The 23,485-nt window shown below is 36.3% G+C and overlaps 1 protein-coding gene across 1 annotated transcript in view; it reads right to left on the bottom strand.

Annotated features, from left to right (window-relative positions):
• EML1 (echinoderm microtubule associated protein like 1) overlaps positions 1-21,955 on the bottom strand; it is a gene marked incomplete at its 5' end in the record, with an annotated part of 40,790 nt that extends 18,835 nt beyond the window's left edge. Inside the window, 8 exons of the mRNA XM_009694975.1 lie at positions 165-299; positions 831-926; positions 3,282-3,392; positions 5,275-5,344; positions 7,416-7,565; positions 11,672-11,801; positions 16,420-16,448; positions 21,821-21,955. Coding sequence (XP_009693277.1) covers positions 165-299; positions 831-926; positions 3,282-3,392; positions 5,275-5,344; positions 7,416-7,565; positions 11,672-11,801; positions 16,420-16,448; positions 21,821-21,955 — 856 coding nt within the window. The remainder of the gene's footprint in view (positions 1-164; positions 300-830; positions 927-3,281; positions 3,393-5,274; positions 5,345-7,415; positions 7,566-11,671; positions 11,802-16,419; positions 16,449-21,820) is intronic.
• Between the last annotated feature and the right edge of the window lie 1,530 nt (positions 21,956-23,485).

Below are 23,485 nucleotides of genomic sequence, written 5' to 3'. Positions count from 1 at the left end.
GGAAAAGTTCTCTGTGCCATACCATGAATGCTACCCGAGTTTCTGCAAATTTTCAAGTTTCATAATGATCCGTTGTTTTGATTTACTCAACCCTTATTAACTCTTACTTCTGTATGATTGTACCATTATTACAAACATAAAATTAAGGAAAATATTTATTTTACCTCAAATAATCCTTGCTTTTTAACAAGGGAATTCCCTTCTAGTGTCCAAAAATAAAGGTGTGATTTTCCACAAGTAACTATTATATTTGTATCAGTAGGGTGAAAATCTGCAGCAAATACAGCCTCATTAGAGCACTTGGAAGGAAAAAAGAAAAACATTGTATCAAAATTTAAAATTCAAAGAAAATAAAACAATATCAAATGGTTATCTAGTTAGAACTGATGAACTCCCGACTTTAGAAAAATTCTGAGCTATTCATTTATTGGTGTAGACTGGAATACTTTGGTAAAATACTTTGAAGTCAAAAGATCTTATGTTTTTATAAGTTAATATCGAAAGTTATTCTTCAAAACTATGTCAGATAACGAGAAGTTCTACACAAAAGATTAGTTCAAGACATTTATTTTCTGCACACGCTCCTATCATTGCTGCCTAGACTTTTCTAATCAACTCCAGAATGACTTTTTAAAAAATGTTGCTATTGTAGCCAAACTACTGAGATAATCTCAACAGTAAGAGAAAATACCCCCTTTCTTCATGTTCTTTGCCTTTTATAAAATGAAAGTGTTAAAAAGGCACAAGATGTTAAATATAGAAACACATTTTATGACAAGAAATCCAAATCTACATACAAGGAAATAGTACAAAATATCTTATTGCAACACCTTGACATCTGCCAGCTTTTCTTCTTTCTGCCAGTCCCACACAGAAAGCACATGGTCGTTTGAGTCATCCACGGAGCACAGGCTACTTCCTCCATTCTGAGGCAAAAAATGGAAAATATTACTGCATCCACCAACCAACATTAGAAACATGTAAATAAACATTTAAAATAATTCAGTACTTCTGTGTAGGTGAAAATATTTACACATATTTACAAAAACTGTTATAATTTTAGTTATCCCATAGCTGTCCATAAAATATAGTAATTTATAGGACCATTGAAAAATAGGGCTAAAAAGGGATCTAGAAGAGAAACTCTTGCAAACTGTGGACAAACACACTTTGTCAGGAATGTGATAGGTATCTCTTTCCGAACACTCAGTGATGGAAATTCCCAAGGCAAACTACATGTCATTATCTACACTGTTAAGCAAACTTTTCCTGACAATTATATTGAGCTTCTTTGTTTGCAATTTAAACCCATTACTTCTTGTCAGATCTGTTACGGACAGGGGGAACAATATTACTCTTCATATAGGAATAACGGATCAAAATCAGGGAATGTAGTAAGAAATTAGAAAACAATTTATTGCTATCAGGTGTATATCTTCTATCAGTCTTTATAATCTTATTGACCCTAATTCCTTCAGTCTTTCTTTATGCATCATATTAGCTAGACCTTCTCCAGTTGGTACCCATTTTTCTGAAGTATGAATCCAAAGACTGCATGAGGAATTCCAACCGAGACTCCACCTGAACTGAGGGGAGGTGACCAACATCGGTCTCACTAGTGATGGGAACTGCTGTACAATCATCAGATCTTTTTCCACATAGCAGCCATCTGGAAGGTACTTTTTGGATCTTTTTTTCCTGTCTTTGGTGTTCATTCCTAGTTGTGTGTCTACACACATTCAAATCTGACCTTTGTATCCTGTTGCTCCTGGCATCAGCTATGTTAGCCTTGACTGCAGATGAGCTTGCCAGAACAGCCAGCCTGTGGTTACACAAGCATTCCTTTGGCAGTAACACTGACACAAACAGTGCTTCTTCTGCCACCCATAGCAAGGCCGCTTGTTGCTGCCTCTTGAGCTGTGTTACCGCAAAATTTTGGGCTATCATGGAGTGAGCCTGTTTTGGGAATGGATCAACTTTTTTGAGGAAAAAAAAGACCCAAGCAAACTCTGCTTCATTTTGTTTATATATAAGGATGCACGGTTGTTTTCTTGACAAATCAGGTCCCTAATACACATCTCAGATGCAGCTACAAAAATAACTGTGCCAACACAACTCAAGAGGTGGGACAGAGACAGGACTGAGTAGCCTGAAGAGACAGCTGTCTAAAATGAGATAAGCAGTATTGCTATGGGTTGGGAAGTGATGCTCAAAACAAGGTTAAGCTCTGACTGTGAAATCACAGCATAAAGCAAACATATTAAACACTCACTTTCTTGTGGCATCTGCCAATAGGGATCCTGTTATTAAGCAGTTATTTCTTCCTCCAGGGAGATATTTACAGAGTATTTGCTTGCTATTCCTTTTTATTTATCCTTCAAAGCTGATCTTGAACTGTGTTGTCTTTCACCTTTGTATTGTTAAACAGCTCTCCCAATTAATTTCTCTCTTTCTTATTTTCTATAAAATATTGTCACCAGTAAATTTCAAGTACTTGTGGAAACTTTCATTGAAGTACATTTTGCCTAGGGAATACACCATTTAGTCCTCTGCTTTTTAAAAATACTGTGAAGACAACCAGACCCCACACATACACCGCTTACGGATTCTGTTCCACACAGAGGGTTTCCAGACTTGTGCCTGTCAGGTTACAAACTCACGTTTTTATATGGGACTTGAATGCTGCCCACATGATTATTTTTGTACCTCCTTGATAGACTGGAGCTCAAAGGATGGCTTCAAGAGGCTAACAACAGAACTCTTATTCTTTACAATCCTTTATCCATATGTCTTTGCTGCTTTCAAGCAAAAGATTTTGATGCTTCTATGGGAGCTCCCATTTTTTAAATCCAAAATCAGAGGTACAGGCCATTGTAAAGGTGTTTTATCAGTCATTCTTAGACACAGTGCGCGGGATAAAAGATGCAGAGAGCGCAACTTTCTTATGTAGGGAGAAACACAATGGAATGATTAAACAGAAGAAGTAAGGATACTGAAACTTCAAGAAGACAAGTACTTCTGCAACTACTTGTCTTTGAAGAAATTAATTGCATTTTATGCTATGCATAAGGTAGACCTCTGAGACTGCTGAGATACTGCTAACCTCAGTAGCAATATAAACTGTTGGAAACAACTGGGTTGCAAGCAGATTTCCTCCTCTAAAGAGGAAGCTGAGAAAAAAGACAGCTTGGAAGTTTGTTTTGGTCAAAGAAGCTAAATTTGAAAGACTTCAAAGACCTGTTCAGCAAACGTTAATATGACTATTCATTTACTTTACTTACAGATTTAGAAAAAGCAATGCATGTGACAGCTCGGTCAAAAAAACCCATTCCGATGACATGCAGTGTATTCAGAGTTACAGAATCCCAGACACGCACATGTGGTGGTAATTGCTATAAAACAGACACAGAAATAATAGCTGAAACAATGGTGGCAAAAAAAATCAGAATTTCAAAAAATGAGAATGCATCCAAAAAACATTTTAATACTACTTAAGGTATGAAAATTATCAGAACTTCTCTAGAGTCACCCATGTAAGCACACATACGCTACAAGTGATTTGCTGATGACTGTGCCTAGAACGAATATCTGGGACTGACTATCCAGACTGTACAGCCTGTCAGGTCTCACTGATTTTTTAGTTCACTGAAGTTAATGGGCACTGAGATGTCCTTCAATAAGTGAAAACTGGTGATGACCTTGCAACATGGGACCTGTTGTAGGTCCAAGATCATCAGTTTAAACTGTAGCTACTGAGATAATTCTGGTCAACATCAAACAGCAAGTGCAAAAAAAAGAGTAAGAATTTCTAAAATGTAATTAATTTCAGTGTTATAAAAATGGCTGTAGAAAAGAATTGTACAACTGTAATCAGAGCTAAATTCCTTTTTGTACATAAAATTCCAGGTATCCATAAAGGTCCAAGATGAATTCCCTATGCAAACCAGGTGGTTCCCCCTCCCTCCCCTCTATCTTTGACTTCTGCACCCCACAGACAGCCCCACGCAGGCTGAACCTCATGGGGACAGAACTGCTTCTCAAAGCCACTAGAGGGCAACCCCAGGAAGTACTTGCTGAGGAAGGTTTATTTTAAAAATAGGAGTTTAACACAGTATCTTCAGCCTTTGCAGGAAAACAGCAAAGGTCAAGTTTTATTTCAATTTTTTCCCTGCCTTTTCAAATGAAGTGAATATGTTTTATTACAATATCAGGGAAAAACAAAACCAAAACCAACAGCCATCAGTCATTCTTGCTAATAAGTAGTGAAATTGCCCTTAGAAATAAATAAATTAATAAATCAAGGCCACCTCAGTATCTCAGTATATAAATGGCTTTATATAAGCATACCTATACACCACTTTCCCCTCTAGCATAGACATCAGACCTTTAGATTTTATTTCACAAATACAATGGCAAGGAATTGTATTTATGAAGTTAAAAAAAAAAAAATTCCAGAGATTTCTCAACACACAATAAAAAGTAATAGTTTACATTACTCAATTAAATTATCTTTACACAAACCTTATATTGCATAACTGGGATTCTGTTTTCCTCATTTACTTAAAGTAGTTAGCATACTGATAATCCATTTTTATCCTAAAATTCATCTTTGACATCTACCAAAATTTTTGCAACAGTTTGGCTGTGACATCAGCTGCATACTCTGCTGAGTGACTTTTTCCTCGTGCTTTTCCTGCCTCTGCTTGTACCCATTCTTTCTCACTTGTCTTAGCTCTTTGGAGCAATGTTCATCTTACTCTGTTCAAATAAATTCCTAGCTTTAAAACAATACAGGTAGTAAAAGAGAGAAAAATATTCTTGCCTAGATGATGGCATGAGTAAGAATTTTTTCTTTCAGCAAACAATTCAAAGTCATTCTTATTTGTACTTTGGTTTTGGTAGTTGTGGTCAGAAATGAAGTTGCATAGTGTACAATTTAATCTCTGCTGCTTCTCCTCGTTTTCTCCACATCCATCTGCCCCCTCAGGTCTCCTTTGCAGCCTCATCCTTCTACGTTTCTTTTGGAGAACAGCTCCAAATTTACCTTCAGCCTGTGTAAGTAATGGAACCAGAAACCACTGACTGATCACGATAATGGAACTGGGTAACTCTGATAGTGTGCAACAGGCACTCTCAAATTAAGTTTCACTTGCATTCAGTCCTAAAATGTAAGACCAGTTTAACTGCAACAGGAAAAGAATATCACATGTAACTTCTTGACAGCATATTCTTGTGAAATACAAGCAACTATATGTTGGCAAAGGGGTCACTCACTTTTCCATCCTTGGATGTCCCTGCAACTTGACCTGTTGCTATAGTGATCCTGTCAGGATGGACAGCCAGGCTAAAGAAAAGAAAGAGAGGCCAAACTTAAAGCCCTTTATTATCTATTTCACCAAACTTTTACTTAAGCCTGTAATAAATAGCCTTATTTCAGTCATATATGACATGTAACACACACGTAAAAATTTAAAAAATATTAATACAGAACTCATAAAAGAATTTTTGTGCTCTTTCTTTGAAAAAAATATTCCCTTGTGAACAAGGCAGTAGTTTGCTTAAGGCCTAACACTGCAAAGCATGTAACAAACAAGCCTCAGTCTAACTTATGTTGGGATTCATCTCACCTAGATCTAAAGTGATTGCAGTGTATAATGAGTTTACAGTTTGCGCTATTTTTCGAACTTCAGATATCTCTAATCAGAGTTTGTAGAGACCTGGTCAGTACAGTCAATGCTGTCTAGCAACAATCCTCCAGAGCAAACATATGTGTATCCACTCCAACATTGCTCTTCAGATTGTATTGATCAGATATTCAGTGACTCTTATAGGGAGATACCGACTTCTCTCTAGTATTTTTTAAAAGGTGGAAAAGTCCTTTAGTAAGTAAGAACCAAGATACAGAAATTAGGAATTTTGATTCTAGAATTATAACCAAGATACAGAAATTAGGAATTTTAATTCTAAAATTAAAACTGAGATTTTTAAAACTGTTATCAATGTTAACTAATGTCTCTAAGGAAAAAACAACCTAAAATTTGTATTAAAGCCTGGAGTACAGTTTCCTTTTGCCCTGAATCCTCTCTTAATTCTTTTCATACTGCAACTGTTTTACATACAGTTCCAGAAGCAAAGTGCCCTGCAAAATGAACTGTGGCAATAATTCATTTAGCTTCATAATGCAGAAAGGTATCCTCTTTCTAATAAACCTGAAAGCTTTCAAATATCTAAAGAGTCAGAAAATTTGAAAGAAAGAAATGAGATGGAACAGGTCCAAGTTAAAAATCTCCTTGTAAAACAACTAGATTATACAAATAATTCAATTTTATGAAACACGCTTACAATGCAACCAGATTTGATTATCATGTCTATTTTTGGCTTTGAGGGACAACAGGTGTTTCATAATGCTTAATCTAAAGAAGGGATGTCAAACTCATTTCATACATTAGGGTCCATCAGATAACCTGGGTGCTCTTTTTCAGCTACACTCAGCAAGCAGATAGATACAGTCAAGATAAATCATATGTTTATTTAGATTTCAGTTTAACGATACTGCTATTTCCTGATACCTAGTCTCCTCTAAGTTTGAACATAGCTAAGCCACTTTGAATCCCAAGTTGGCATGCCTGCATGGCAGTAGACAAGCCAGGCTGCTCAGGACTAGCTTGCAGCATATCTGCCATGATGTAGACATGCCTGAGGACTACTAGGAAGACCACAGATGAGATTAAAACTGTTTCATTGGTTAGATTGAGCCCAAAGGACCTGTATTTGGCACCCAGACCCAGGTGAAGATGAATAATTCAATCCTACTTAAAAAGGGAAAGAAGAGAAGTCTAAAGAAGAAGTTAATGTCAAATCATCCTAAAAATAGAGCAAGGAAAATGAGTGGATCTACAGATTAAGTCAGATTTCTACTTTTCTGTATTCTTAATGTAAAAAGCATATTAGTTATGGAAAATACATTTTTTCAAGTAAACACAAGGAGGAATTGTTGGCAGCTGAGACACAGAAACAAGCAGTAACTTCGAGAACTTCAATACAGCAATTGCATACAGACACATCCAAATGAGGCAGCACAGCACATATGGCAGCACAGACTTCAAGGCAGGTCTCACAGGCAAACTGAGGCTCTATTAGGCATGTATTCAGATATCCTCAGGTCTGTACCATCATATCCTGACAGCAGTTGCTTTGTGTGCTGACTAGATAGAGCTATAACAGTCATTTGACATCTGTACCACGACTACAGTGAGACCTTTATTTGATTTTGCGAATGCACTGCCCAGCATAAGGACCCAACCTATACAAGGCTTAGAAGTTAAATAAAATTTTCAGAACTATATTAAAAGAACAAAACATTACCACACAAATACTGTTTGAAGAAAAAAAAAAAAGGCTATTAGGTGACTTACCACTTCACATCATCATTATGACCAGTGTAATGTCTTTGAAGTTGCTCTTCAACATTGAATAACACAACTACAGATGCGATGAAATACACAGTTTCACCCGTTGGAAGAAGATAGAGATTACTGCGACAGTCCCGGCCCCTATATCCATAGCTAGCATGTTGGTCAAGCAGCAATAACATTATCTACCAATGAAGAAGTTAAAAACAAGGAAAACCAAAACGGATTCTCTATCCCTGAATTTCCCGAAGTTGGCATCTCCTGCCTTGAGCACAGCTTTATCATTTGGCAGCCTTCAGAACTCCCTCCCTTACTACAGTAAAGAGAGCTAAAGCATTTCAGAGATGAACCGAAAACCTACACATCCTACAGAAAATACATGGTAAAGGAGGCAGGATTTTGTGACATACTATCCCTTTAGTATCCTCTGGAATTTGCTAAATACCAGACTAAGGCAATATTAATTTTTTCCCAAGTGTATTTACTATTTACACTGGTTGACTAATTAAAACTAAAATGTAGACTTGATGGAAACACTAATAAGTCATTCAGTACATCTCCCTGCATTACATTAGGATTGATTGCATTATCCTTTGTGCAGGTTGATTGATTTCATTATTCTGGGCATTATCAGCCAGATGGATATGAAATCGTAAAAGGGATACATCATCCATTCCAATTTAATTTTGTAGTGTTTAAAACGCAGTGGCCCAGATTCTGGTGCTAGTCATATCAACACTAATCTAAAATCAATCCAATGAAATAACTGGAATTAATCCAGAAATAATCTCATTTAGACCGAATGTTAATTTAGCCAAATTATGCAGTTTTATTCTTCTGAAGAGTCATTAGGGACTACAACTATTTTGGTTTTCCTCTTTTATGGGAACAGAGAGAAACAGGACTAGCAGAATCTTGGCAAAACATATGTGCATTCTAATTCAGTCAATATGGAGAAACTGGCTGTGATAAATACACGGAGAGGTACTGAAACCTCAATTATATGATATTAAAAAGATACCGGTGCACTATTCTCTACAGTCAATGACAACCCAGTCAAACTAAAAAACTCACGTTAACATTATCCAAGAAGTAAAGATGATAGTTATCGTACTTCTAAAGTAGGAATTTAAATAGCAACTTGCTGATTTTTTCCTAGGAAATGCAATAGAAATAATGCTGCATACCCAACCATTAAAATGTGCATTCAAAAATACAGCTTTTGGACTCCCAAACTGAAATATTTCAACTAAAGTTGATTCAAGTTTGAGATATTCAAATTTGAAGACATGTATCTTCAAATTACAAAGCATTTACTATCAATTTTGATTCTGTCTGTAAAGGTTAGTTACTATTCTAGATCACAGGAGAATGCTTTATTTGCTTAAATTTATTTTTCCCTATAAGGCCAGATAGCATTATCAACTGAAGCTAACATAAAATTTTGCTAGTTCAACAATATATACTCAAGTTTATCATGAACTAGTAGTTGAAGTTAGCTTAAGGAATTGAACTTTTAGAAGAAGTGAAAACATTATACAGATACTCATAAGGAACAAATGTCTGTGCATAAAAATAGCTATTAAATGGGAAAGACTACATTCTTGAGGGAAAATCTCCTTTCTTTACAATTCTTCCTGTAGGGAACAATGCTGCATTCAACCCTTTGCATGACTGCTGTTGTCAAACACTCAGTTTCTTTCTATCAGCCTTTTTTCTCAGATGTAAACTCCTGGGGTTGATCTCTCCTTCTCCTCACTGTTTCCCACACTCAGATTCGGTGGCTTCAACTTTGATTTGGCGAGTTGGCACTTCAAGGAATGTTACCTTGACCTTTTCTTTTCATTTGGCCTGTAGCTTTTGTTTCAAACCTCCTGCTTGCCAAGTAAGCTGGTCTCAAACTGATCCGTGCAGACCACTGCTCCTGCCCTGATGTCTCCAGTGTGGATTTCTTGCTCAGGTTTTACCACCTCTGTGCCAGCCCTCTCTCACACTCCATCTCTCAGCATGCCTGTTTCTTCATGTCTGAATACATCTGATGTGGTCTGAAACTTTTTTGGCTTACCCAGATACCTGCTAACATGACTGTAAAACCCCTTTATGGTTCAGGTATGCCCTGAAATCTACACACATTAGATTTTCTTCCTTCTGTTTCTCATCATAGTCTGCTTTGCCATTTCTGTTTGTCCGTCTCACCTCCAATATCTTGTTTCTCTATCCCCATGCTCACATTATAAAGCATTTCTGGCTGTAATCCCACAGCCAGGCTGATTTGTCTACTATAAAGATGTTTTCTCTTACTCCAGTTCTGTTACCCTCCAGCCAAACAGCTCAGCTTCTCTAACTTAACTGGAATGAACGCCTGCAATATTGGTTGCTCTTCTGCTGTCTTTGTCTATCTGCTTAAATTATTTTATGCTCCTGCCCCCAGCTTTTCTTCTCATTATTACAGTCTGTGATAGTCTGTAAATTGTGCATTATCGTGTCTCCCTGTTTCTTTTTTTTTTCTTTAAAGTCTTTCATATACACAGTCATTGGTGTAACTTGTAAGTATGGATACCATGATTGGGTTTAACTGCAAAGAAATTAAAATTTGAAAACGTATTTTTAGAAAAATATGCATCCTCCTCAGTAACCACTTAGGGTTAGTTAGACAATTTTAGTAATTCATACCTTTTCTATTCAAAGATAACCTTTATATATAGGATTCTGCTGGGTATACAGAAGGACATATGAATATTCAAACTAAAAATAATACTTCATCTGGCAAATATTCAGTCATTTAGTAAGCTTAAGTGAGAAACTAACAAGACTGAAATCATGACCTACTCTAATTATCATTTCTTATAATAGTCTGAAATATTAACTTCAGCTCCCACCTACACACTGCTAATGACAATCTGTTTTGTTTTGTAGTTGGGTTTTTTGTTGTTTCAGCAAGCATCCTAACACTTTTTCCTGTACTATCCGTAGGCCCCCAAAGTGAGAGGCACCTTATAAGTGTAAAAAGACATCATTCAATTCTGTTGTGATATATGGTGAAAGCCTGTATAACAATTAGATGGTAAAAATGCTGCAAGCAGTATTTATCACTCTAATCTCAGCTGGTTTATTAATTTTGTGGATTTTTGTTTTTTAATTCATCTTCAGTTATTTCTGTATGCATTATCTATGCAGTTCCAGCAGAGTGGGGCCACAGGCTCAGCTGCAATAGGAATAATAAGAATGGTTACTAAATCTGTCATTAATCTCTTGTGAATACAATGGGACTTTTGGAAACCCTGTGTGCATTCTGAAACCACATGCAGTTCTATATATACAACCTCGAAAAAGACTACATGCAGCCTGTCTTCTTTTTTATGAAGAAAAAACAACTTCCTATTTGCATTGTTTAGGAACAAAAAAAATAATTTTTCTTAAAACAGAAAACCTTATGAAGGCTTCATCTCTCTAAAGACAGTGGATATTACAAATGAGACTCAGATCTTGTGCTTATATTTTATCCTGAATCATCTATTACACATACTAAGATTCTACAAAAATGAAATGTCATTTCTTTTTTCAATAAAGAATATATTTTGTCATTATATTTAAAAGTGAAATGTGAAAATTTCTGTATGTAATGAAACACTGATTTCTTTCAAGTTAGAATTCTGTAATTGTGTCCACTCATAGAAGTAAGTGGAAAATTCTGGATGTTCAGTATTTACAGTGCTTAAACATAGTTTAAAATCTAAATTCAAACATTATTTTATATACAATATCTTATTAATTTTATTGCTTAGCACCTATCAGTTGCAAAGCGCTATTCAATTCAGGGCTTATGCAAGTACTGAAGTTGATGACAGCATCCTCTAAAGGACAATGGTGCACATTTTATAAAACACCATTTAAAACCACAAATTACTGCCGCAAATCAGCAAAAACCCTGAGCTTGTTTTATGCATATTATAATTAATAATCACAGCTCACTACATTCTTACAATACGCCTAGTTTAATCTTTAGCTAATTAGCATGCTTCAGACTTAACCTTCAGGCAACATTTAAGCAAAATCTTTCTTAAGCTCCCACCCTGTACTCCGCAAGGTGCAGAACAGCAGCCACAAGAAATTAACACCTATTTGCAATGGAATCACTCTTCATTAATGAAATTAACCCTGTGATCTTAATTTTGCTATGCTTTAGCTCGAAAAATTATTTAAACCAAATCATTAAGAAATGACTGATTTCCAGTAGTCCTCTAGCACAGAAAGGATACACCCATTCCAGTTTAAGCCTCTTGGCCGGTAGTTCTACTTTTGCTTCCAAATTGTAAGATTCCACTTGCTCTTTGGGCATGTACATGGTAACAGGACGTCCACGAAGAAACATTTTTACGTATCCTTCCTCTACAAAAGGTCAGAAATGTTTAATGTTACACAAAAAAAGCATCAGCGGAGAACTCCAGTGGTCCTCCATCCCTTCCCACTTAACAGTTTGGTGTGTTACAATTACAGAATGACATGCAATCTCAAACTTAGAAATTAAGCAGGTTTTTTTTTTCCTAAATCATAATCACTAAGCAGAATTTTTTTAAAACATACAAAGTCCCTTTTTTGTCTAAATATTTTCAGCAGCAGAATTAGAACTAAACAATGTCATGAAGAACTACAAAACTAAAAAGGCTGAAATTGAAACTTTTTTGGTGAGAAATAATGTTACAATATTACAGCTTTTAAATATTAAAAATGAAGGGGAAAACATCAAAGATTACAATTAACGCAGAAATGCCACTTAAAATTAATTTTATTTTTTAATCAATATTTACAGTTGAGCATCAGCATCTAAAGTATTTTCCAACACTCAGTTGCATTCTTTGCATCTCAGTGTAAAGATATGCTTTACACTTGATACAGTGTTAGAGATACATTCGAAATAAGGAACACAAACAATTAGTAAAAGGAATCATGCTGATGTACATGCAGAAAAAATATGTGCTTTAAGAATTACTAAACATTGAAAAAGGAATGACAACATTGACAGCACATTAAAAGAAAGGAAAATGACATACAGGAGAGAAGCTACAAAAACTGAAATGGCTGACAGAAGTAAACATTTCTAGAAGAAAATACTAAAAGTAATGTGTTGAACTGGTAAGAAATATTTTTGGGGGAGAGAAGCAGGGATTAATAACAGATCTGGAAGTACTGACTTGGGGACTTCATGGGGCTTATAAAACTAGGAGATCTGGGAAATGCCATGAAGGTCTGACTAGGACTTTTGGGAACTGGCAAGGCCAAAGTGGGTGTCCTGTGAACTTCTGGTGAAGTTTGTCCAGATTCAGAACGTGCTGGCTCTTGCTGCTTCATCGGCAGATCAAGGGGTTCAGCCTTGTTCTCATGCGAATCAAGCAGTTTTGGAGTCAGTGACATCTGTAGAGTTACTAGACAGAATAATCGTGGGCACAGAGGAAATGGAAGGGCAGAAGTAACAAAATCATGTAAATGAAAAAAATTATACAATTTAGGACTGTTAAAATTATGCTATGAATTGTTAAGTATCATTACAACTATACCATTATTTTTTTAATTTGAAATCTAAGGTTTTATTTTAATTGGAAATATGCATACGTTACAAATCCTGACTAACTGAATAAAAGTTACTGGTTGAACAAATAAACATCATAGCTATGCTGTATTACCTAAATTTATGTGTATTTTGCCTTTAGAATAATTCATTTGGGAAAGAGAACTGCCTGATCTGTCACAACAAAGTTATAGCTAGGGCTTTCTAGTTTCATTTACAGAATTCATACACATAACGAAAACAGAAAATTGAATGCTAAAAAGAAGAAATAATGGAGAAATAATGGTGACAGATGGTTGGAGCTTAGAGATGCCTGTTAAAATACTAGAATACTGGAACTTTGTTTAAAAATCTACTCCAATAGATCTATATTGGAAAACAAACTATAGAGGGTAGAGCATTAAATAGCAAAGCATTACAGCACTATTTGTATGCGCATGCCGTATCTATTTAATGAGTTTGAAACACATGCCAATACTACTGACACTGGTGCACTAGAAGTCAATAGATTTTCAGCAGTGATAACCACTGACTGTGCTTATCAAAGACTGGGAATGAACACAAGTTTAATTAATTGAACTGCTTTTCTCACCTGAAACTTACGGGACTCTTAAAACTTGCATTTAGCCATCTACAATGGAAGTATTTGACCTAGTCAATCAAAACTCCTTTTTAGAGCAAATAGGGAGAAACAGGTACTTTTGGACAAACTAATCACATTTTAAAGCAGATGTCCAAAAGAAAGTATAGTAAATTATACCAAGTATATACATTATGCCTTCAGAATGCCTCTCTCTCTCTACTAACTGTAAAGAGGAACTTAGGCTGACTAGGTCAGGGTCAGAAATACATACTGTGTATTTACTTCTAATTTTTGGTAATATTAATTCCATCTGTACTCATTTTTGTTACTAATTTGAACATACTATCTACATAATCAATCTACATTCTTTTTTTGTTCTATTTTTAACTAAGTTTTTAAGACAGCAAAGTTCTACATGTGAAGATATAAAGACAGACAATCATCAAACTACAAAGACCAATGGTGACATTTTTAGACAAATGTATCTTTTACATCTACAATTTTCTAAATTTGAAATTGTTGTTGAAAATAACTGCAAAAATTAACTGTTACTGAACTGAAATAAGAAGGCACATGAATGCTACTAGGATCTGCAAAGGAGATCACTACTGATTATAGGCATAAAATTGTACAAAGAATACACGGAGGTAGAGATTCGCTAAAAGACTTTGCCTCGAGAACAAACACTGTTTTGTTAAATTTTAGCTTTGTTGCAAAGCTGAAAGATGCTGATTAGTGGAAAAACTGTTAGGATCTCTAAAAAGCAAGACAAATCTGTGATTATAACACAGATATAAACATGCATCAAAAATGTGCACATTTACACTACAATTTAACTAAAGCTTTAGAAAACAATATGGTATGTTTACCAAATGTCACTCTGTTTTATGACATTGAGCAAAAAGCACTCAGAAATTAGTTGGAGGCCTACGTCTGTTTATTCAACATTCAGAAAAATCTAGTCTACTTAGTAAGAAAAAGCAAGGGGAAAACCAAGGCTTCTATAATCATGTTAGGCTAACAGCAAAACAGCCAACAAAGGGGCAAATTCTATACAAATTTCAGCAAAAAGTGCAGAACACCATTTCAAACACAGTGAACATCCATGTGCTGCCATATAGCTCTCTCAACATATTTTTTCTAATTCAAATTCTTTGGAACAAGTCCACAGTAATCTAAATTATAACCCGTTATTATTATTAAAGCGCACCTGAGGGTTATAATTCAGTAGACTGTATAATAGATGATACAATATTTTTGTTCCATTCAAAAGAACTAGAAAAGTTTTAACATTGCAAGTTAGAAAATAACCGTTTACACACTGAGCTTTTATTCCACCAGTACCATTTTGCTTCGAGAGCTATGAGGTTTTGGAAGTGAAGCCTACCTTTGCAGTGTGTCACACGGCGCTTCCCTTGTGATTACAGAGACAGAGACAGAAGGGCTAGATAAAGATGTGTTTGAATACAATAAACTCACTAAATACCTGCTCTATAGGCTGTCCAGTGGTATTCTGCTGGAGGCTAACCTGGTGCTTGACAAAACAGAGCCATACTCCACGCCATACGTTGGGTAATTACAGTCAAATCCCTTTTCCTGCAGCTAGGGGCTCTGTCTAGTTCTTCTATCATTAAAATAGTAGCTTAAGCTCCATTATGCAACTATATCCTTAAAGTAAGTAAAATACCAAGGACAACTTTCTTAGAAAAAATCATTCATTTCAGTAGGAATTTTGCTCAAGTGAGAAGGGTAAAAGTAGTGTGACAACTGTTTAATTACTGGTCTTTATCTACAGGGAAAATCTCAAAAGAAAAATTATTCCAAATATCTTTGCTTACATGGTGCAAGGGAAGCAGAAAAGTTATGCAAGAAAAGTATATTCTGCATGAATCAGAAGTTCACTTTTTCTAAATCAACAGTTTTCATGAAAGGGATATGAACCGTGAATGTATTGTCAGAAGATACTTAAGTGCTTAGGTATTGTTGACTTCAAAATCAATTACACTAAACCTTGAAGTATGGCTTAAGAGCTTTGTTGGATGCTGATCAACCAGCACAGTAAACAAAAAGATTTTCTACTTTTTCCATTATTATATGATTACTATCACAGAACTATACACAAGAATAACATACATCTGATAAATCAACAAGTTTTTTTCCTTCCTTATTTTGTTGAAAGAAAGGTTTTATCCTAGTTGTCCTGGGTTTTTCAGAACAAAAATAACTGTTTTATAAACTATTGAGTTTCATATCTTTATCAAGATGGGTCAAAAGTTTGTAACTGTCTAACAACAAGGACAAACTTTGCATTCACTTATACCTACTATTTCACTTTTAAAATCTTTTTGCAGGGATAATACATAAGTAGGAAAAAATTAACGTGATTTTCAAATTAAAGACAGACTTCCAAAACTGTAGTAACTAAACACCTTTTTTATTTGTAATTTGACAAATCTTATTACAAGGCATTGGGACAGATGTGGCATTCTACAACAGTAGCTGAGGGTTCCCTTTTATGACTAAATTAACATCACAGCATTATAGCTGGAACTTGGTATATGCTTTAATTAACAAAACCTTAATACTGCTTTGAAAGGGAAGACATATTTGGAGTAAGAAGACATGGCCTTTTTCTTCTTTGTCTTCTTACAAAGAATCCTAACTGCAAAATAAACCTATTGGTCCAATAAAAACTAGAGCAAATTGATCAACTTTTCAAAATATGTCATCAGCAGCCTGTAAGTATCATGTTTAGATTCCCAATACCAGTTTCTAGGCATCCACAGAACAAAAAAAAACCCAAAAAAACCCCAAAAAAATCTTGTTGTTATCTGCTTAAAAATTTTAAAAGTTCCTACCTGCACTGAACATTGGTTCCTTGGGTTTGCTGTGAAAATAATGAAGAAATTTCTATTTTAAAAAAAGCATGCACATACAGTCTGCACATATAAAAGTATCAATGTTATATAAAATTAAAAATGTAATATAAAAGATATAAAATAGTTTTGTGTGTGTACATATAAATAAAAATACTTTTTCAATAAAAGCATTTACAAGGTAAATGTCCAGGCAGACACGGTTAAAACCAGTATACATTTTGGCTCCTTGATGGCAGATGTTAAAACTTTTACATTCAATTCTCCTTACATTCTCAAAACTATAGATTTTCCTCCACTAAGTAGCAAAGCCTCTCCTTCTGCAAAGTTAGTCTAGTTATAGGAGAACATGGGAACTGGTCATGTGCAGCTGCATCAGTTATAGTTTCCAGTCAGTGAGATTTGTTACTCTGAAGCAGTTTACAACTATAATAAAAAGCTAGGAATATATTCTTAACTACAACATCCCTCTGCACATGTGGAGCGGGGGGTGCTACTGTATCAGTGCATGTGTGGGTGTTCCCTTACTTCATGGCTTTGTTCTCTCTGGATTTAAGGAGCAAACCAAAGTTTCAATTCTGCTTTTCCAAACAGTTTACATAAAGCATGGAACTGCCCAGTTGTTTCTTGGTGAATGACAGTACTTGGTAAAACCCAGAAAGCACATAACCACCATGATTAAAATATCTTCTCTTTCTCACTGCACTGCTGCCTGGAAGACAATCTGAAATCGGTTTGTCTTTTTGTCTTGAGAAAATATTTGGCAAAACTTGAGGGGAAAAATACATGAAGCATGTGGAAAAGGAAGAGATAGAAAAGCTGAGGAGCTCTCTAGATATTAAAACTCTGGTCAGAAAGAAGCAACCTTTTTCAAGAAAAGTCAGTCATTTGTTTTCTTTGTCCTTTGCCCCTGCATAATCAGGCTTGAGGGTGTTGTTTCTGATGAAGCATGAAAGGGACACATATTATGCAGTTATTTTTCCTCCCACTTCCATTTTCTTTCTGTCCAGTAAAACTTTTGAAATATCAGATTACTGTTGTGTGTTTCTTAGGGTGATCCCAAAAGGGTTGAAAGCCCTATCAGTCTGACAGAGAAATGCTGAAGCATGAAGTATCCCTAGAGCTGTGATGTCATCTCCACATCTGTTCCTAGACTGCAGTGGGCAGATAAAGAGAAACCAAAAGAAGAAACGAAATTGGGTTGGATTTTTACACACAGTTTTTCTTCTAAGCATAAAAGATTCTCTCTCTATGATAGAAGTTGTAGCTAATAATTTTACAGTATTTTTCCTTTTGCCTTGATTTTACAGTTATACTGAGAATAATACATTTACTTAATGATAAAACCAAACCAAAAAATAATTCTACTGATCCTACCCACCAATTTAGTAACTTTTCATAGTACCAGCCTTAGTATTAATCATGCATCAAAATTCATGCTTCAAGCTGGCGTGCATAGCCGATCTCATCTATATAAATAGCATGATGTGTTGCCATTGTTAACACCAAGATTAACATTTTCTCCTATGAATGAAGATATTTTTAGAAAATAAAAAACTTTATGGGATGGAGCACTAGTCAGAAATGCTGCCATATTAGAGACAAATGAGTCCCTAGCTCTGAACAGACCATGCTGACTTATTCAAGCTAATCAAGTTAATGTGAAAGGCTGAATCATGACAGTAATAAAGCAAATCATGTGTACTTTCTAATTATACAAACCCTAACCACACACACAGCTCAGAGCTCTGACTATCCTTTTTTCCTTTTCGTGAACTTCAGTCACTTCCTACTTATCTAACCCTTAGGAAGGCTTACCCCTGGCTCATAGCCGTAGGGAGCTGGGATACCCCATAGTAGCATGGGAGATTACGGTCATCTCCTTACTCCTTATGCTTAAAACTCCTTAAAATAGCTTTCCATAGCATTATGTTTTTGCACAACAGTCTACAACTCTATATACTTTGAAAAACAATAATTTCACTATTGCCTTTTTAGATTCCTGGCATGCATTCTCTTTTAAGCTTCATCTACACACCAGACCCAGAATCATACAATAGGATCACAGAGTATCTCAAGTTGGAAGGGACCCATAAGGATCAACGACACAAATAATAAGGCTGTGAGTAGATGGTTAAGTAACACCCTCCTCCTCACCCTTTCACACATACAGGTAGCTTTAGGAGGACAACCTTAGCCCCCAGCATACAGAATCATGCTCATTTTCCTTCTAGTCCCATGACTCTTTCTTTGTACTTTGCATGGTGGCCCAGCTTCAACATGAAGCACGAGGCAAGTCTTTAGCCAGCCTCTTCCACAGGACAAGGACACTGTTCAAGGAGGTGAGGGCTGTGGTGCTGAACATTTTCAGGCTGCATGTGACAGAAATCAGGGGAAACTCTCTAACCATACAATGATTTTTCTCATAGTGGCACCAACATCACTAGCTCCAGCTAAGGAAATCTAACACGCAGTCTCAATTAGTACTTGCACATTATTTCAGCATTGCATCACTTGTGTGCTGGACCTCCTCCCTGAGTCCAAAGTGATTTCTGATCAATGCTGTTGCTCAACCCTTCATGGCCTAACAACTGCAGAATGACATAACGATTGGGTTTCTGTTAGAATAGTACAAAAATATTAAAAATGCATCTCAAATACAATGATCAACTTTAGAGCAGAAACAAAACAATTAATGGTTATCTGCAAAATTATGTTGTAACTTTTTTATTTCTCAGCTATTTTGGAATCCATTTTTCAAGTGTACAGTAGCTCTATGTAGCCGCCAGAAGTCATATCTTTCCGTAATTTAAATGAACAACCTAATTAATATTCTCACCTTATTTCTTTAGTATCTTTAACACATAACTGATTTCAGATAATTATCACCTTAGCAGGAACTCACGGATATCGTCAAAAACCAAACTTTGTAAAGCACTATATTTAGATTTTGACAGTTACATCTTCCATTGCACAACACACACAGAATTCACCTTTTGGGGACTTGATCTAATGAAATTTTTTATACAAGATAAAATACACAGAGAAAGGACACTGCAGGATCAGTATATGTTTGTTAAAACTTTTTCAATAAAAATTACAGTAAATTACTACAGTAAATTGGAAAAGTAATGACATTCACCATTGGTAGGTGAAATATTCCTGTTCATATTCCAGAAACAAGGCTACCCATCTAATTATAGAAACTTAATTTTTTTTTAACAAAAACTTTCCATAAGAAATTTGTTTTGTTTATATAAGGGTTTTTTTTAAATCAATGAGGTCACAACATAAGAGCTGTTGCTATAATTTGATACATGCAATAAAGTAGGAAGTTACACACGCAAGCAAAATAAAAAGTAAGGCCTCAGAAAAATCCATCAGCTTCAAAAGATCAATACAGAAAACAGCAGCTCCTTGTTAATGACTTCACTGAGGCAATGCAGCTGCATGAAGTTATGCACTATTGCAACACAGAATTTCCAGCTTAAACTAAGACCAAGCTTTCATCTTCTTAGCAGTCCCTTCACTGGTCATTAATTTTTTGCTTAGTTTTGCTTTTCAAAACTTTCAAGCTCACTTGTGCCTAAGAGTGTTGATATTTGGTTTGCTGCTTCAGCAGTACTCTATCAGATGTATCAAGGTACACATTTTCTGTGCTAGAATAGTCAGAGGTGTTTACTAACAACTTTGTCCAAGTCTGCACAAGTAGAAAGACATGTGGCTCCTACGTAATCCAATAAAAGATTGATTTTCCCTCTCAAAAGCAGTATTTATTTATGAATGACTTAAACAGTTAATTGCTAGAGTAATTTTTTTAAATTATATTTCAGTCTTTTAGGAATTTAAAAGGAATTTTAGTTATCTGTTGTTCATAACTGTTCTACAAAAAAATTAAGAAAAAAAAATCATATACTGAGACAAAGTAAAATTTCTGTAAGTACCAGAAGGCTCAGTCCTGCAGAATTCTGTTGGCTTATAAAAATCTCATTCATACGCATAGATGCACAATGCCAAGAAGATTTTAGACTGGCTAAATTTTTAGTTTGTGTAAATACTATATCTTCCTTGGTTACAATTTTATAACCTTTTGTCTGATGGTATTCTTAATTTTTTCATTATTCCCATAATCTGCTAAACCTTTCACAAGTTTCATAAACTTTGTACACTTGCTGTCTTGCTTCATAGCTGAAAACATAAACCAGAAAACAAACTATTAATAATGTAATCACCCATATTTAGCCTGTCCATTACTACACAACAACCTCAGTCACACCTTACAACAAGCAAAGATGCCGAAGGGATGAAAAGGAAGGGATGTTTTGTGCCACACCATTGGCTCATGAGCAGCCCGATGATTCCTATGATGGCACTGATGCCCAGACAGAGCAGTTAAGTTAGATTATTGTGTGATCTTCATTAACATTGTGTTTCTATGGTCACATCATCTGTGAGATAGTGAAACAGTACCACCAACACCACAGTTTGCATAGGAAACTGGAATAGGATTGGTCAAGTGAAATGGCCAAGACTAGAATCTATCTAGTAAATACAGGAGAGAACCAGTTGACCGATACTGACAATACCAACAAACCTCAATGAATCACCTATTTGTCCAAGACCATCCTAAGTCTGAAATCCTTGCACAAGACATTCTCTTTACTATGGACTGTCAGCATTACAGAGAAGCATCATCAGAGATGCACAGCGATAGGCATCACTTTATTCCACTTCTTTGGATAGCACTTGCATGTAAGCCTCTCCCTCCATTTCTCTTTTAAGTTGACCCTCAGACCAAGGCAGTCATTGCTCAGAGACTGGCTGGGCATCAGTCTACACATGGGATGTGGTGAGTGATTGCTCTCCACCACTTGTTTGGTTTTTGCTTCCTCTTTCCTTCACTTATTAATACTGCCTTTATCTTGCCCTATGAGTTTTCTCACTTCTACCCTTTCTATTCTCTTCCCCTATCCTGCTGGGGGAGAGGGAGTGAGTTGCTGTGTGGTGCTTAGCTGCCAGCTGGGGTCAATGCGCCACAACCAGGAACTTGAAGAAGTACAAGTCAGGAACTTGAAGATCAAGGGAAACCTCTAAGATAATGGAAAAGGCATGTTTAATAGTTACAAACTTTTCTGGGCAACTCCAGGTTCTCACATTGTTAATTGTTTGGAAACAAAGCAAATAAATTTCATCTAAATTTGAAAACCTGTTTTATTTGAAATGTTCTAAAATATATTTTTGTCCAGGTGCTGGAGCTTTTTTTTTTTAAAAAAAAAAGCTCCCAATATTTGCTAAACTAGAGAAACTAATTTCACTAAAAAAACAACATTTCATTATTAGGGCAGTATGCAGAGAAAGGAGATAGATATTCAGACGACATTACCTTTCACTGTTCTTTTTACCACTAGAGGAACTGCTGGTGGATCCAGTGCGGTTGCGACTCCCTTTGGAATCTCCATAGCTTTCCCTCCGACCGCCTGGGGACACACGCTCAGCTGAACTTGTTCTCTTAACGGTGCTAATAAAAAAAGGAGTAAGTTTTACAGCGGCACTTGTAAAAGCACGTATCTCTACGACAACTATTTTTGAGAAACCTATCATGCAGAATGCTGATCCTAGAAATAACTACAACTTTGTTCTTAATCATAACTTGACTTGTTAAAGAGCCTACATAAGAATTTTGCTGAGTACCTGGTGCAACAGAGACAAACATACTGCTTTTTCCTTAATCGTAAAATAGAGGAATAGAAGCTGCAATATCTATTTTCCAATCTCTGACTACCACTCCACCCTTCTGGATTTTTAATTCTCTTAATAAAAAGTGAAAGATTTAAAGAGAAAGCATATTACCTGACACCTCCAGCCAGACTACAGAGAATGCCAAAGGTAGGTCAAAATTTGAGCACCAGCAAGCTAACTTTGTGTCTTCATTCAGTATCAATTACTCTGTGGTTCAAAGCTATTTTTAACATACCCCAAAGTGCAACTAACGGTGAGCTAGCCTGCATTTTTTCATTAGCTTGTCAAAAATGTGTGCTTCCTACTTACATGCGTGAATAGATTAGATTCCCCACATCTCCTGACAAGGGGTTTCTCAAAGGTTTAAAGTTTGCCTTACTCTCTCACTCTTCAACCATCCCTGTCAAGATAGCTGTCAGGGAGCTCTTGTATGACTTTATGGCACTCCTTAGACACCCAGCTCTCTCCAATGGAAAAATGTGAGCCAAAACACAAGCAGTATTACTTAGCAAGTTAAGAGAAGCCCTCACACAGAACAGGAGACAACTTCTTGTGGTTATTCATTAGTCCAAACAACTTCTCCCTAAAGCAGTGCTTCCTAGCAGGAGAGGGAGCAGCTAAGGGGGAGGCCCTGAGCTGGGTGATGCTTTTCACTTTGCTGCGCTTCCTGTGCAGCAGCGAGGCGCAGGCAGGGTTACCCAGACCAAGGCAGGAATCTCCCCCATGGCAGCAGCTGAACCACAGGACTCAGTGTTGGGGTCTCATTTCCCCCCCACCCCAGTCCTGCGCTGTTTTCTACCCTCCAAAGAGCAGAACGGAAACGTCCCCTTTACCTGTAACATCCCTGTAACTATATGAGCACCTTCAACAGCGCTCTCACCCCAGAAGCCAGTGAATGCTTTGAAGTTCACATCCCTCTACCCAAATCCCAACCACAGAGTCCCTCCCTCTGTGAAAACTTCAGTTCTTTCTGTTCTTGCTCCTTCAAGGCCCAGTCTCATCCCAGTCACCCCTTTCACCATCCCCAGTCAGATCCCCCTTGACCTCCGTACACTCCCAGGGATGCTCTGCTTACCATAAGGCTCATCTCAAGCATCCTTGAGGACTATTCCAAACGTCCCCATCAACCCCTAACAAGTATCCCTATCCTGTTATCTCACTCAGCTCCTCAGGTTCTGTCCCACTTTGTGTGTGGTGTAAGAAAGAGAGGCATCGGTTCTTTGTAACTAAAGGAAATAAGATAGACTTTTCTGTCTGGTCAAAAAATATTCAGCTTATCAACTATATACCACCATTTATACCCTTAAAA

Source organism: Cariama cristata, unplaced genomic scaffold, assembly GCF_000690535.1.
Source record: "Cariama cristata isolate BGI_N322 unplaced genomic scaffold, ASM69053v1 scaffold40202, whole genome shotgun sequence".
Classification (NCBI taxonomy): domain Eukaryota; kingdom Metazoa; phylum Chordata; class Aves; order Cariamiformes; family Cariamidae; genus Cariama; species Cariama cristata.
The sequence above is the reverse complement of the archived record's forward strand: the minus strand, read 5'-3'. Positions and strand labels throughout refer to the sequence as shown.